This window comes from Ranitomeya imitator, chromosome 7, assembly GCF_032444005.1.
Source record: "Ranitomeya imitator isolate aRanImi1 chromosome 7, aRanImi1.pri, whole genome shotgun sequence".
NCBI classification, from domain to species: domain Eukaryota; kingdom Metazoa; phylum Chordata; class Amphibia; order Anura; family Dendrobatidae; genus Ranitomeya; species Ranitomeya imitator.
Window position 1 is genome coordinate 15715845 of NC_091288.1, and position 15345 is coordinate 15731189.

Genomic DNA, 15345 nt, shown 5'->3' on the forward strand with positions numbered 1-15345 from the left:
GGGAGCGTGGCATTATATTCTTATATGTTACCACTTTGTATGCCCATCTACTATTGGCATACAGAGTCCTCCCCTGACATTCAGGACTGTAGCGCGGTATCTTCTTACTTATTAATCGTGTATTATACTATATGGAGGACTATGGGTAGTATATTATACTATATGGAAGACTATGGGTAGTGTATTATACTATAAGGAGGATAGTGGGGAGTGTATTATACTATATGGAGGACAGTGGGGAGTGTATTATACTATATGGAGAACTATGGGAAGTATATTATACTATATGGAGGAGTACAGTTTGGGTCGTGTATTATACTATATGGAGGGCTATGGGTAGAGTATTATACTATATGGAGGACTATGGTGAGTGTATTATACTATATGGAGGACTATGGTGAATGTATTATACTATATGGAGGACTATGGGGCACATTATACTATATGGAGGGCTATGGGTAGAGTATTATACTATATGGAGGACTATGGTGAGTGTATTATACTATATGGAGGACTATGGTGAGTGTATTATACTATATGGAGGACTATGGTGAGTGCATTATACTATATGGAGGACTATCTGGAGTGTATTATACTATATGGAGGACTGTGTGGTGCATTATACTATATGGAGGACTGTGTGGTGCATTATACTATATGGAGGACTGTGTGGTGCATTATACTATGTGGAGGACTATGGAGTGTATTATACTAAAGAAACAAAATGCTGCCTATTCATTGAGTGATTGGATTGTTTATGCCGGAATTAAAATCATTGCTCTCAGCAGCACATTGCCGGTGTAAGCTACAGATATGCTGCTGATAACATGATGCTGTATGGGGACAGATTGATCTACTAGTGATTGTTCTGTCCCCATCATCGTTCCTCAGCTGGTGTAAAAAGGCTTGGGGACAAGAGACAAACGACTTCAATATTGTCAATCACGCTCGTTTTGCGGCCTGAAATCAGCGCATGTAAATACAACCAAAATGTTTCTGTGTGATGGTGCAAAATGTGAGCATTTGGGGCCCCACTTTAAACTTTTGCCTCGGGCCCCACTTTGTCTAAAATTGGCCCAGCTTGTGTCTTCATGTGAGTATTCAGAGTTTTCAGAGCTTCAATATCTGGACCAAAAAGTTACAACTAGGGTAATAAATTAAGGGAGAGGGAGGAGGGGAATGCAGCTGCAGTTTCTCTCTTTGTGTATGTGAGACTGCATGCTTTGAAATAGGAGTGTGAGCAGCAAGGCAGAAACATCTGAATGGAGCAGAGCCTGAATATTTATAAAACACAGGCTTAACTACATGTAATAAATATCTACCACCAGGGGCGAACATATCATTGGTGTAACCTGTGTGGCCACACAGGGGCCCCAGAGGTAAGGGGGCTCATTTCTACCTCTAAAGCAGGGGCAATTTTGCATTTTTAGGAGCTCTTGGGCTGCAAAGGTCCCATAAGGTCCCATATATATTGCACAGGGGCCCTTTTTTGTCTGTGCCATTGTCTACAACCCTTTTACTATCTTATATTGAGGAAATACCTTCTTACATCAGCTTCTGACGTGTCATAGTTACATAAAAGAACCGAGGTTAAAGAAACTCCTGTGCCATAAGGAGCACCCAAATTCCTCTGAGATGTCCAAGACTCACTTAAATGGTCACTGTCATTTCAACCAACAAAATTTGCATAAATCAATAGTAAAAGTGAATACAGGAAAAGTTGTAATATATCTTTTTAAATAAATCTGCTGCTGTCTCCACTTATGAGCCACTTCTTCTCTTCCTGAAGTCATCATCCACTCTAAAAAAAAACAAAAAAAAAACCTGCTAACGCTCATCCTACTCAAGAAAAGAGGGATCAGATTTGAGCTGTCTATTAAGATCCATCAGGATTGGCGGATATGGGGGGAGTGATATACAGACCTTGCAGCTTCTTTCTAGTAAGCGTTTTATCTCACCCCAGAGCTGGATTCACATCCACATCGTTCAGCACAACTATATAATGTCCTCCATGCTGCTGCTGCTGCTTCTGAATGTGTGCTCTGTAGAGACAGGATGGCAGGAATTCCGCATGTCTGTGTGCTGTGTATGGCAGATATCACTGCATCCACTAGCTCAGAGACAACTAAAAATTAGATTTGGAGTCTGTAAAGGAGAAAACTGGTGAAAATGCAGAATAACAGTCAAATAATGGCAAGAAACAGTGTATATTCCTCATGTACACACAGGACAGCTTATTCTGAAAAGCAACCTGAAGCAACAGGTACGCTTTAAGACACGTCTCACAGCACTGATATCATGCACGGCAGTGCTTGATAAATGCTAAATATTACAGACCTGTTTACATAAGGGTATGTGCACACGCTGCGGATTTTGCTGCGGATCCGCAGCAGTTTCTCATGAGTTTACAGTACAATGCAAACCTATGGGAAACGAAATCCGCAGTGTACATGCTGCGGAAAAAAACGCGCGGAAATGCAGCGTTTTATTTTCCGCAGCATGTCAATTCTTTGTGCGGATTCTGCATCTGCTCCAATAGAAAACTGCAGATGTAAAACCGCAGCGGAATCCGCAATAGAAAACGTGATAAATCCGCAGTAAAAACCGCAGCGGTTTTGCACTGCGGATTTATCAAATCCGCTGAGGAAAAATCAGCAGAGGAGCTTTCTACGTGTGCACATACCCTAAGTGTTCATGGTATCTCTTCAGTATAGTGATGGATCTCTAGCTCTGGTCTCCTGGCCTGAATTCAGAACATCCTCAGCTTTGACCTCATGGAGCATTTTGTAAACTCAGTGGAACAAGGTGAAAAATCAACTGAGCACAATGACTTATGACTTAAAGTGCCCTCGTCTTTTACCAGCAGTGGAGGCTGCCATTTTGTAAAACCAAAATCTGCTGCATCACGATCTGTAATATCAGGTATCTATGCAGAGACCCTAGGAAATTGTCCTAAAACCAACTAAAAGGTCCTTTATTGGCCCATGTGGCAGCATTTCAATTCAAAGACTTCAGTTCTATCAATTGCATTTCATAAATGATTTAATAATATATAAAACACGGGCTCATGCCTTATCGTGATTACTGAAGCACATAAACTCGGGACGGGGAGTGATTGATGCCATCTGAGCTATATTTAGGTTCCAGCTTCTGTCCTGGAAAACTTGCCCTTTACCCCTTTAAATATCAAACCGCACAGAGAGACATGGAGGGGGATGTTCACTAATGCTGACACGATGCATTCATTAAAAGAGAAGGAATCTGTGAGAAGCGTGCCGTAGTCACCGACCAGCTGCAAATCCGGTAATATTGACCTTCAGTTCTGGTAGACGGTGCTGCATACAAGACGTGAATCAAGTGTCCCCACCGGGACGTGCGCTCATCCCTTCCCAAACCTTTCCACGTGGACTACCAATATTTTCCATAAGAAGAGAACCAACATTAATTTCCAAAAAAACTAAACAGAAACCTTAATGAGCATCCTCAACCCACAGACAAATATGGCAAAATTGGGGGACATCCAGCATGTCTCCTTCCTTCAATGACAACCGTTGTGTGATTTCTCATACAGGTTGTCACCCAACTTCTCCGGAACCATATGACAACAATAGGCTTTTATTTACTAGGAATATTTTTATTTTACTGTGGTGGGCCTATTAAATAATTGATAGTGATCGTTACCTTCTAAATCAATGATGGCAAGAACCGCGCTGGTGATGGCCTCTCCCATGGGATTTTCGGCGACGCAGGTGTACACTCCAGCGTCTTCCATCCTGCTGTCCCTAATACACAATGTCCCGTATTCCTCTGCTCCAGGATCCAGGGGCTCCTTATTTTTGTACCAGCTTAACCTTGGCACGGGGTTCCCTGCTACCGCCACCTTCAGGCTGATGTCACAGCCCGTCCCTATGGCAGCGTTTTTGAGCTTGCGGATAAATTGTGGAGGGCAAGGCTTGTCTTGCTGTTGGTCAGACGTCATCTTTGGCCTCTTTGGGGTGACAATAGGGCTTGGTGGTGCAGCCAACGTCTTGTTGAAGGATCGAGCTGTAGGGGCATGGGTGACTTGAGTCCCTTCCTCAGTTTTGCTTGGGTTCATCTTCACCTGGGCACGATGCATGGTAAATATAGAGGCAGGGTCCTATTCCAGGTGACGGAAAATGGAAATTAAGATTGTAAGAAATTCCAGAAGGTTTAATCCAAGGTGCAGTCAAGCACCAACTTCTGCAAAGAGGGAGAGAGAATATGAGGAGGGGGCACCAGCCCCAGGGTAATAGAGTGATTGATGATGCAATATGCCTTTATCATGGAATAATTCTCTTGCTGATGGTCAATACAACTCATGGGTTGGGGAGTCCTGATGGTCCCCCTGTATCGGTGCACTTCCTCTCCTAGGCTGGGGCCTGTGGTGGTAGAAGACCTTGTACATGCCCCTAGGTCTGAGCCCCCTCTTCTTCTCTCTCTACTCTTCAGGCAGCGATCTGCAAAAGAGACCCTGCTGACCTGCCAAACTCAGAAATGCCCCCCCTTCCCCACAATCCCCTCCTTCACTATTCCAAAAGTGGCACTGACAGCTGCCTCCCCTACTGATATGTGACATAACTTGGCTGAAACTTCTCACCCCCTTACTCTTCTTCTTCCACCCTCCTCTGTCCGCTGACCCCCTCCACCACCTCTCTCTCATCTCCTAGTGCAAAGAATAGAAACTAGGCAGGAACTTACCATATTCAGATGACAGGATGCGGGGTGGCCTACATGGGACAGGAGCAGGTGGCTGCAAAAACGAAAAATTCACATTGGAATATCGGCAACGATGATGTAAAAAATAAACATAAAATCACTTCAAGGGACAACTGGAGAACATTTGAGACAAAATTAGCAACTTATTGACAAGTCGAAAATGATGGATCAGGCGAAAACATCTAGAAGTCATAAACTCTGCCCACAATGGCAAACATTAAAAGAAATAGAAAAAAGACGACTGAGGGGCGATCTAATAACCATGTATAAGTATATAAGGGGACAATACAAATATCTCGCTGAGGATCTGTTTATACCAAGGAAGGTGACGGGCACAAGGGGGCATTCTTTGCGTCTGGAGGAGAGAAGGTTTTTCCACCAACATAGAAGAGGATTCTTTACTGTTAGGGCAGTGAGAATCTGGAATTGCTTGCCTGAGGAGGTGGTGATGGCGAACTCAGTCGAGGGGTTCAAGAGAGGCCTGGATGTCTTCCTGGAGCAGAACAATATTGTATCATACAATTAGGTTCTGTAGAAGGACGTAGATCTGGGGATTTATTATGATGGAATATAGGCTGAACTGGATGGACAAATGTCTTTTTTCGGCCTTACTAACTATGTTACTATGTTACTATGTAAATAACAGGCAAATACATATAAAATAGATTACAAAAAAGGTGCAAATGGAAAGATCAATATGGTGCAGCTTAAAAAAAAACAGTTGCAAAACATTATGGGTATGTGCACACGATGCGGATTTTGCTGCGGATCCGCAGCGTTTCCGCAGCAGTTTCCCATGAGTTTACAGTTCAATGTAAACCTATGTGAAACCAAAAAACGTTGTGCACATGCTGCGGAAAAAAAACACGCGGAAACGCAGCGGATTACATTCTGCAGCATGTCACTTCTTTCTGCGGATTTTGCAGCAGTTTTACATCTTCCCCTACGGAAAACTGCAGTTGTAAAACCGCAGAAAAAACGCAGAAAATCCGCGGTAAATCCGCGATAAATCTGCAGCAAAAACGCAGCGTTTTTGCCCTGCAGATTTATCAAATCTGCTGCGGAAAAATCCGCAGAGGCCAAGAATACGTGTGCACATAGCCTAAAAAAAAGGTGCAAACGGAATAGTGAATCGAGCACAAGTAACATTGTTGGTTTTGCATAAAATTCGTGAACCACATGTGCCACTTTGAAGCGTTTGTAGCTAAAAAAAACATCAAGGAATATCACAAGACAAAAAAAAGCGAGTTAAAAAAAAATTAGTAAATGTTGAATTGGGCTCTTTATTTTTGTTTTTAAGCTGTTTTAAAATGCAAATTATAATCTGGGCCCATAGCCGCTAGTTCATGAAGTAATGTCGGATTTCTGCAGGATTTCGAGGGCCATAAAAATGTACTTTTATATTGTAGGAACTTTCTAATAAACCCTGGCATCATTGCGATCCAAGTCCGGATTCATGGAAACACGGCAGGTCCAGTAATTTGGTCACGTTTCAGGCTAAGATTATTACAGGACATCTCTGTGAAATTTCTACAGTGAAAAATCTGCAGCCAATGGGAAAGAACTTGCTTCAGAAATGCTGTGAACTTTCCACAGATTTCACCCTCCACATAAAATAATAAATTGTGGGTGTCAAACTTAATAAGCCCCAATACTGACCAGAGTGGCCATTTTCTTGTGGGGTTTTGTAAACCCCGTCCTCATTTGCCTGGAACACAGTACATTTTCCTTGTCAGTCGTGTATTGTAAGAATCAGTCTGAAAATGCTCCCGATCTGAGGTAACCCCCCACTATCACCGCATGACAACTAAGTCTTGGATTATTGGGGGCCACTACATGCGACCATGAGACTTTATACACGTCTTTTTCCTCAGTGTGGAAAACCCCAGATTTTAAATCGTCATATCAATAAACAATAATCTAAGTCAATTCACATACAAGACTGAACACACACAAGATGATGGGGGTTGTACTAATTCATGTAGTGATACGAGGGACATATAGGGCCATCACCCATGGCAACCAATCAGATCACTGCTTTCATTTTCCAAAGGACCTCCGTAGGATGAGAGCTTAGATCTGATTGGTTGCTATGGGCAACGACTCCATCTTTCCCTAGCACTTTTCACAAATCCCTGTGTATGAATGAGATTTTACAGCATATAGAACCGATGACATGCGGAGCAGATGAGCGTGCTGTAAACCTCCCAATAAAGATGGCCACAATTCTCAGTATCATTCACAGCTTGTGTATTTCTGTTTTTAAAACTACAATTTCGATATTCTTGAACAAATTCAACATATATCAGACACCATTTCAAATGAATATATTCACATTTTCTGACACCAGTAACTCTTTTACTTTTCCGTCGATGGAACTGTGTTTTGTTGTTTTTATTTATACCATTTTGTGGTACAGACAAAATGTTGTCCGCTTTCTATTACATTTTTTGAGGTGGTGGAAACACATTGTGACTCGCCTGTGGTAAATCACAAATGAGAATCACCTGTAATTAATTGTCGGTGCATATGTGACATGAATTAGCCAAGTAAGGCTACGTTCACATTAGCGTTGCGTTGAGCGCAGCCGCGGTGACGCATGCGTCATGCGCCCCTATATTTAACAGGGGGGGCGCATGGACATGCGTTGCACTTGCGTTTTGTGACGCATGCGTCAGGGCGCAGAGGACGCTGCATGATGCAGTTTTTTCTGCGCCAAAAACCATGCAAAAGTAGATGCATGCGTCACAAAATGCTGCGTTGTGCATGCGTTTACATTTGCGTTGTGTGTTGTGTCGCCGACACTGCACCGCACAACGCAAATGTGAACGTAGCCTAATGAGGACCTTACCGTTATATAAAGCCACATGGTCGGCCCTGCTCCTTTGTCACAATGGTGAAGACAAAGGAGCTGTCTGAGGACATCAGAACTGCTATTAGCAAACCCAAGATTTCGAAAGGGTATAAAGCCATCTCCAAAGACCTTGGTATCTCAGTTTCAACAGTGCGCAATGTTATTAAGAAATTTGCTAAGCATGGTACCATCAAGAACCTCCCTGGACGTGGGGGAAAGAGAAAAATTGACCAGAGATGTCAAATATCCAAAAGACCAAGGACGTCAAACATCCAAAGACCTGAAGGCCAACCTAGAACAGTCTGGTGTCATGGTTTCAACAAGTCCTTATGCTGCACACTAAATCAAGCAGAGCCCTATGGGCAAAGGCCAAGGAAGAAACTATTACTGAAGAAAAGTGATACAAAGGAACAATTGATTTTTGTCAACGAGTACTTTGACAAACTACAATCCTTCTGGGAAAATGTTCTGTGGACAGATGAAACAAAAATAAATCTTTTTGGCAATGCAAAACAGCAGTTTATTTACAGATGGAGCAATGATGCTTCTAAGGAAAATAACACCCTACCAACAGTTAAGCATGGTGGAGGATCCATAATGCTGTGGGGGTTGCTTTGCTGCATCTGGTACAGGAGGTTTTGACCGTATCACATGAATCGGTGAAAAACATCTAACCACACTCGAAGGACATCTGACTGTAGTCCTATTTCCACGGACTGACAAAATGGAGTATATAGTTTTTTCTCCATCTTCTCATCAGAGAGAATCAAATCACATTTGATGACACTCTGATCAATCTGTGATCAGAGTCTAATCTGAGTTTGAATAGCATAATTGATCTGATTTTCGTGGATGACTAAAAATACTCTCGTCTGTACCTAGTCTAAGGAGAGGAGCAGGAGGATGCTTGCTCTGATCAAACCTCTGATCATAGTTCCTGCAACCGTGGAGTCTTATTAAAGTTGCCTGACACAGGTCTTGACATAGCCTGAAAGTCTGGTAGCCCAGAAAACATTTTCTCAGCCCCGTTGGTGGACGAGGATGGTTTGAAACAGGCAGAAGCGGAACTTGGACTGATGGCACATTTCCTTTAAAGTGTGGTTTAAGATGATTTTTTTTATGTTTTTGTTTACCAACAGACCATTATTCCTCATCCTTGACTTTTCCTGTGGCGACTGCAGCCCATCGCATAATTACAGATTCCTCAGTCAAGGCACTGGAAGAAGAGGCTGTGTATGTTGATGTCGGAATAGACTGTAGATAGGTCCAGAGTTATCTCTCTGGTTTGTTCTTTAGGCTATGTGCACACGTTAAGGATTTTTCTTGTTTTTTCATCCATTTTCCGCAGAAAAAACGCTAAAAAACCGCTTACATTAAGCATCCCATCATTTCAATGCATTCCCCAGTTTTTGTGCACATGCTGCATTTTTTTCAGCAAAAAAAAAACGCATTGTGGTAAAAAAACGCAGCATGTTCATTAATTTTGCGGATTTTTTGTGCTTTTTGCCGCTATATTATTGCATTGGGAAGTTCCGGAAAAAAACTTGCAAAAAAACACGATAAAAACGTGGAAAAAAAACGCGAGCGGATTTCCTGCAGAAAAAGTCCGGTTTTGTACAGGAAAACTCCGCAGATATTCCTGAACGTGTGCACATAGCCTTAATCTCTAATGCCAAGGGAGATGCCTTAATTGCCCCCTCTGAATTTATTCTGTGGTCAGGTCTGAGGTCTTTACAGGTCCCACATGAGAGCATTGAATAGAAAATGCATCTGACGATGCAGAGATACAATAATACTAATGAATTAGGCAGGAAAGCTCCAGCAACGTTGGATGAGCAACATAAAATCTCAGGCGCAGTGCAGTTACATAATTTGTGCAATCTGTCTGCATCTTGGTGTCGAGGGTATTTTTGAATTGAGATTCCGCTGCAAAATAACAAATGCACACAACTTACACTATGAGAGCATTATGTAGTGTACTGCGAACCAATCACATTATCAAAATGTCCTGTGCAATGCAAACATCTAGTCCTTCTGGTGCATTTAAATGACAGATTTGTCCGAAATGATTCATGCTAAAAGTCTCGTCCAATCTGCCCCTGTATGTCACCACATTGACAGTTTAAGTTTCTCTTTCCCATCTCTGTGACTCCGAGTCCTGAGTAATATTTGAATGGTTCAGCTGCCATTTCACGGCTGATGGTAAGAAATTAGGTCAGAACTTGCTTATTCAGCTGATATTCCCAGATTATAGAAACCCAACATCCATTTCTGTAATACTAAGAAATCTGCAAAGAAAAAAACCCATCTGGTGTCTTGTACGTCGGGGCTCAAGTAATAACACAATTCAAGTCACAAAATAAACACAATCCAAGTTATCAATTCACATCAAGACTTCAACAAACTGAAAAAATGTTCTTATAATGCAAAACGACGGCATTATGAAACACTTCTGGTTATACTGCCCCTATGTGTAAATACTTCTATAAAACTGCCTCTTTTGCACAAGCATATAACTATTATAATACTGCCCTTGTGTGCAAGAATATAACTACTATAATACTGCTCCTATGTACAAGCATATAACTATTATAATACTGCCCTTGTGTGCAAGAATATAACTACTATAATACTGCTCCTATGTACAAGAATATAACTATTATAATACTGCCCTTGTGTGCAAGAATATAACTACTATAATACTGCCCCTATGTACAAGAATATAACTACTATAGTACTGCTCATATTTACAAGGATATAACTACTATAATACTGCTCCTATGTACAAGAATATAACTACTATAATACTGCTCCTAAGTACAAGAATATAACTACTATAATACTGCTCCTATGTACAAGAATATACCGTATATTCTCGAGTATAAGCCGATAAGATGTATAAGATGGGGCCCCTGAGAGAGACCTACAGGGACATAGACTGTACTCTGGGGAGGATGGGCCCCCTGGCAGAGACCTACAGGGACATAGACTGTACCCCCAGAAGAAGCTCATTGCGAAACGTGCGTTGAGGAGGGACGCTGTGGTCGGCATAAGGCAAGCAATCATTTCATCTCTACCTCCGGTAATTCATGCTCTATATCTCTATGTGCACACTTAGGTAGGCTTTATTAAATCAGATAACATAGACTTTTATACATGCTATACGAACCCTGTGGGGTATTAGTATGTGCTTTCTATAATGATTATTATGTGCTGCAACCAAGCGTCCCCCCTTTGTTAGGGCGCTCCTGTTTTTTTGTATATGTTGTTCAAACATTTTTATTAATAAAGCAATTGATTTTTTTTACGTTATTCTGGTTTTCTGTGTTCAGCTATTTTATATAAGTCCGTAAATGGTGATTAACTGGTTTTCACTCAGTAGTCTCTGACACAGTACTCGGCCTGTCATGTCATCCTTTTTTGCCATGGTGATAAATCTGGAAGGTTATGAGCTGCTGATAGATATTAACTTACTTCATGGAGTCGACTTCTAGATTTCTAAATCACATGTCAGATCTGTGACTACAGCTTGCAATAGATGAAGATCGCCCTCTTGTGTGCTTAACAAGTATTTCGCTATTCATATCATTTTGAAAAAACTGTATGGTCAACTTGCTTTGCATAAATTAATAGTACAGACCAAAAAGGAAAGATACTTTGTTATCTATATATATATTGTCCAGAAAGATGAAGGCAGCACTCCAGTAGAAAAAATAAGAGTATTTTATTGGCCCATGTGCGACGTTTCAGTCCAAAGTGTGGACCTTTCTCAAGCTTGAGAAAGGCTTGAAAAAGGTTTTTCTACTGGAGTGCTGCCTTCATCTTTCTGGACAATAGCATGAGGTTTGGTATATACCTGGAAGGATTTTTTGCACCCTCCGTCTTCTTATGGTGCTGCTTTTTGTTTTCTTTTTGTGCTGCTTTTTGTTTTCTTTATATATATATATATATATATATATATATATATATATATATATATATATATATATATATATATATATAATCAAATAAATGTGGTTCTTAATCCACTAATGAGCCACATCTTCCTCTCCAATCTGCTCCCTGAACTTATCATTAATTCTAAAGAAAAAGGCACAAATCCTGTAAGGATAGCGCCTGCGCCCCTGCATGTTTCCACTTCCTCCCCCCTGCAGGGACGCCAGCATGCTCACTTACCCGTCCGCTCTCCCTTGGTGTCAGTCGCCTCTTAGGACCTGTGCACGGCATGCTGGTCTCCTGGGAGAGTCCTTAGGGGCGGGCGGGCGGTCCCAGCCTGTTAAAGGGCCAGCCCAAGCGCGGCTAGGACATCCCCAACCAATACCTGGGAGCAATGAGGGCAATCCAGGGTAGCCCAGGGCCTGATGGCAGCACACATATCCTGATGGGGAGCTTTCCTGGCGCTGCAATGATACAGAATAGTAGCACAGCTCCAGGGGTGCTCCTGTCGCCTCTGCTATGATGTCATTAGCCGGTGCGCAGCAGCATGTGGAGCATTGGGGACCAGAGTAGAGCCCCAGGGGAACGGGTGCTGTATGACTATGTGGTGTTTTTAATTAATATGTGTATGGAATGTGTGCCTATATATAGGCTATGTGTCATGACCCAACAGGGGTTGGTACAGTGGACGGCACAACACACACAGCGGTATGCAAAACGGGAGAGGAAGGCCCTAACAATAGGGAACGAGGGATGGTGCACCTACAAAACAACAACCTGTGCTTATCCCTAAGCTCCCCTAACGCCATATGTGGGTCCTTCCCCCGCCACCGTCATGTGCCTAGTCCCTAGCTGTCACCTCACTATACCCTGGCTAGTTCACTGGCCAGCAAGGACGCTAGCCTCACCACTGCAGATGATATCAACACAGGAGGTAGTCACAAGCACGAGACAGATACGGAAAGGAACAACAAAAAATTTAGCTCAAGTTTCTGCTGCAAGATCCACACAGCAGAGGACACGGAACCAGGACCTCAAGCAGCTGATACACTGAAGGCACCAGAGAGCTCCCAACTCCTCGGCTGGTCTCCAGATATAAACTATAATACCAACAGTCAGCTGATGCATCATGTTGCTATTTAAAGGATGGTGGGAGTTGTTACCACATCAGCTGACCAGCAACACAGCAGCTGCCAGCAAGGAAACGGACACTAACCCTTGCTGGCCCAAAAGTAAAAACCATGTTTAAATTAAAGCAGAACCAGAGCTGTCACAACTCCTAAAAATGAGCTATGCCACTATATGAGGGCATGTACTGTATATAGGAGGCTATATAGGGACTACTATTGTATATATGGAGCTATGTGTGTGCTCATAATGTATATAGGAGGATATATGGGAGAACATACTGTATATAGGAGGCTATGTGGGGGCTCAAATTGTATAGAGGGTGGGCTTATACTGTATATAGGAGGCTATATGGGAGCTCATACTGTATGTAGGAGGCTATGTGGGGCTCATAACTGTATCTAGGGGCTATGTAGGGGCTCATACTGTACATTGGGGCTATGTGAGGGTTCATACTCTATGTGTGTGAACTTATACTGTATGTGGGGGGCTGTGTGGGGGGCTCATGCTATATATAGGAGGCTATATCGTTGTTCATACTGTTTATAGGAGTAAATATATGGGGCTCATATTGTATATAGGAGGCTACATGGGGGCTCATACTGTATATAGGAGGCTATATGGGGTTCTTACTGTATGTGGGAGGCTATATGGGAAAGATACTGTATATAGGAGGCTATATGGGAAAATATACTGTATATAGGAGGTTATATGGGAAAACATACTGTATATAGGAGGCTATGTGGGGCTCAAATTGTATATAGGGAGCTATGTGTGGGCTCATACTGTATATAGGAGGCTTTATGGGAGCTCATACTGTATGTAGGAGGCTATGTGGGGCTCATAACTGTATCTAGGGGGCTCTGTAGGGGCTCACACTGTACATTGGGGCTGTGAGGGTTCATACTCTATGTAGGGGCTGTGTGTGGACTTATACTGTATGTAGCGGCTGTGTGGGGGTTCATATCGCACGTAGGGGGCTATGTGGGGGCATATTTCCTTTACCTGGGTTGATATCCTTATTGCAGTATGTCTTATGGTCTCCTTTACTTTTCCTGATTGAAGGAATTTCCTGATGAATCCCTGAATGACCAAAAGAGCTAAGTAGACAACTGTTCAGGCCATATAATGTATATATATATATATATATATATATATATATATATATATATATACAGTATATGTGTGTACCGTACAGACATATATTGATGACTGCTTTGCACACTCTTGGCATTCTCTTGATGAGCTTCAAGAGGTAGTCACCGGGAATGGTTTTCACTTCACAGGTGTGCCCTGTCAGGTTTAATAAGTGGGATTTCTTGCCTTATAAATGGGGTTGGGACCATCAGTTGTGTTAAGCAGAAGTCTGGTGGATACACAGCTGATAGTCCTACTGAATATACTGTTAGAATTTGTATTATGGCAAGAAAAAAGCAGCTAAGTAAAGAGAAACGAGAGGCCATCATTACTTTAAGAAATGAAGGTCAGTCAGTCCGAAAAATTGGGAAAACTTGTCCCCAAGTGCAGTGGCAAAAACCATCAAGCTCTACAAAGAAACTGGCTCACATGAGGACCGCCCCAGGAAAGGAAGACCAAGAGTCACCTCTGCTTCTGAGCATAAGTTTATCCGAGTCACCAGCCTCAGAAATCGCAGGTTAACAGCAGCTCAGATTAGAGACCAGGTCAATGCCACACAGAGTTCTAGCAGCAGACACATCTCTACAACAACTGTTAAGAGGAGACTTTGTGCAGCAGGCCTTCATGGTAAAATAGCTGCTAGGAAACCACTGCTAAGGACAGGCAACAAGCAGAAGAGACTTGTTTGGGATAAAGAACACAAGGAATGGACATTAGACCAGTGGAAATCTGTGCTTTGGTCTGATGAGTCCAAATTTAAGATCTTTGGTTCCAACCACCGTGTCTTTGTGCGACGCAGAAAAGGTGAACGGATGGACTCTACATGCCTGGTTCCCACCGTGAAGCATGGAGGAGGAGGTGTGATGGTGTGGGGGGGCTTTGCTGGTGACACTGTTGGGGATTTATTCAAAATTGAAGGCATACTGAACCAGCATGGCTACCACAGCATCTTGCAGCAGCATGCTATTCCATCCGATTTGCGTTTAGTTGGACCATCATTTATTTTTCAGCAGGACAATGACCCCAATCACACCTCCAGGCTGTGTAAGGGCTATTTGACCAAGAAGGAGAGTGATGGGGTGCTGCGCTAGATGACCTGGCCTCCACAGTCACCAGACCTGAACCCAATCGAGATAGTTTGTGGAGAGCTGGACCGCAGAGTGAAGGCAAAAGGGCCAACAAGTGCTAAGCATCTCTGGGAACTCCTTCAAGATTGTTGGAAGACCATTCCCGGTGACTACCTCTTGAAGCTCATCAAGAGAATGCCAAGAGTGTGCAAAGCAGTCATCAAAGCAAAAGGTCAAGTAAATAAGGCAGCACACTGCAGCGCTAAAACATGCAAACATGAAACACGAAAATTGAACTGCATTACTGCACTACAAATATGAAAAATGAGAGCGTTTAGCGCATAAAAATGGCCAATTTTATGTGTACATGGTAGCCACTTTGAAATGTATCAAAGCAAAAGGTGGCTACTTTGAAGAACCTAGAACAGGGGTCCCCAACCTGTAGCTTGGGAACCACATGTGGCTCGCGAGCCCGTGATGTGTGGC

At 42.6% G+C, this 15345-nt stretch overlaps 2 protein-coding genes across 3 annotated transcripts in view; one reads left to right on the forward strand and one right to left on the reverse strand.

The window, feature by feature from the left end:
• SPEG (striated muscle enriched protein kinase) overlaps positions 1 to 4190 on the reverse strand; it is a 227294-nt gene extending 223104 nt beyond the window's left edge. For both annotated transcript variants that reach the window (XM_069732774.1, XM_069732778.1), the window contains exon 1: positions 3682 to 4190. In XM_069732774.1, the coding sequence (XP_069588875.1) occupies positions 3682 to 4117 (436 nt within the window). In that variant the 5' untranslated portion in view covers positions 4118 to 4190. The remainder of the gene's footprint in view (positions 1 to 3681) is intronic.
• Positions 1 to 15345, forward strand: part of DNPEP (aspartyl aminopeptidase) — a 226122-nt gene that overhangs the window by 134012 nt on the left and 76765 nt on the right. The gene's annotated exons all lie outside the window — the stretch shown is intronic.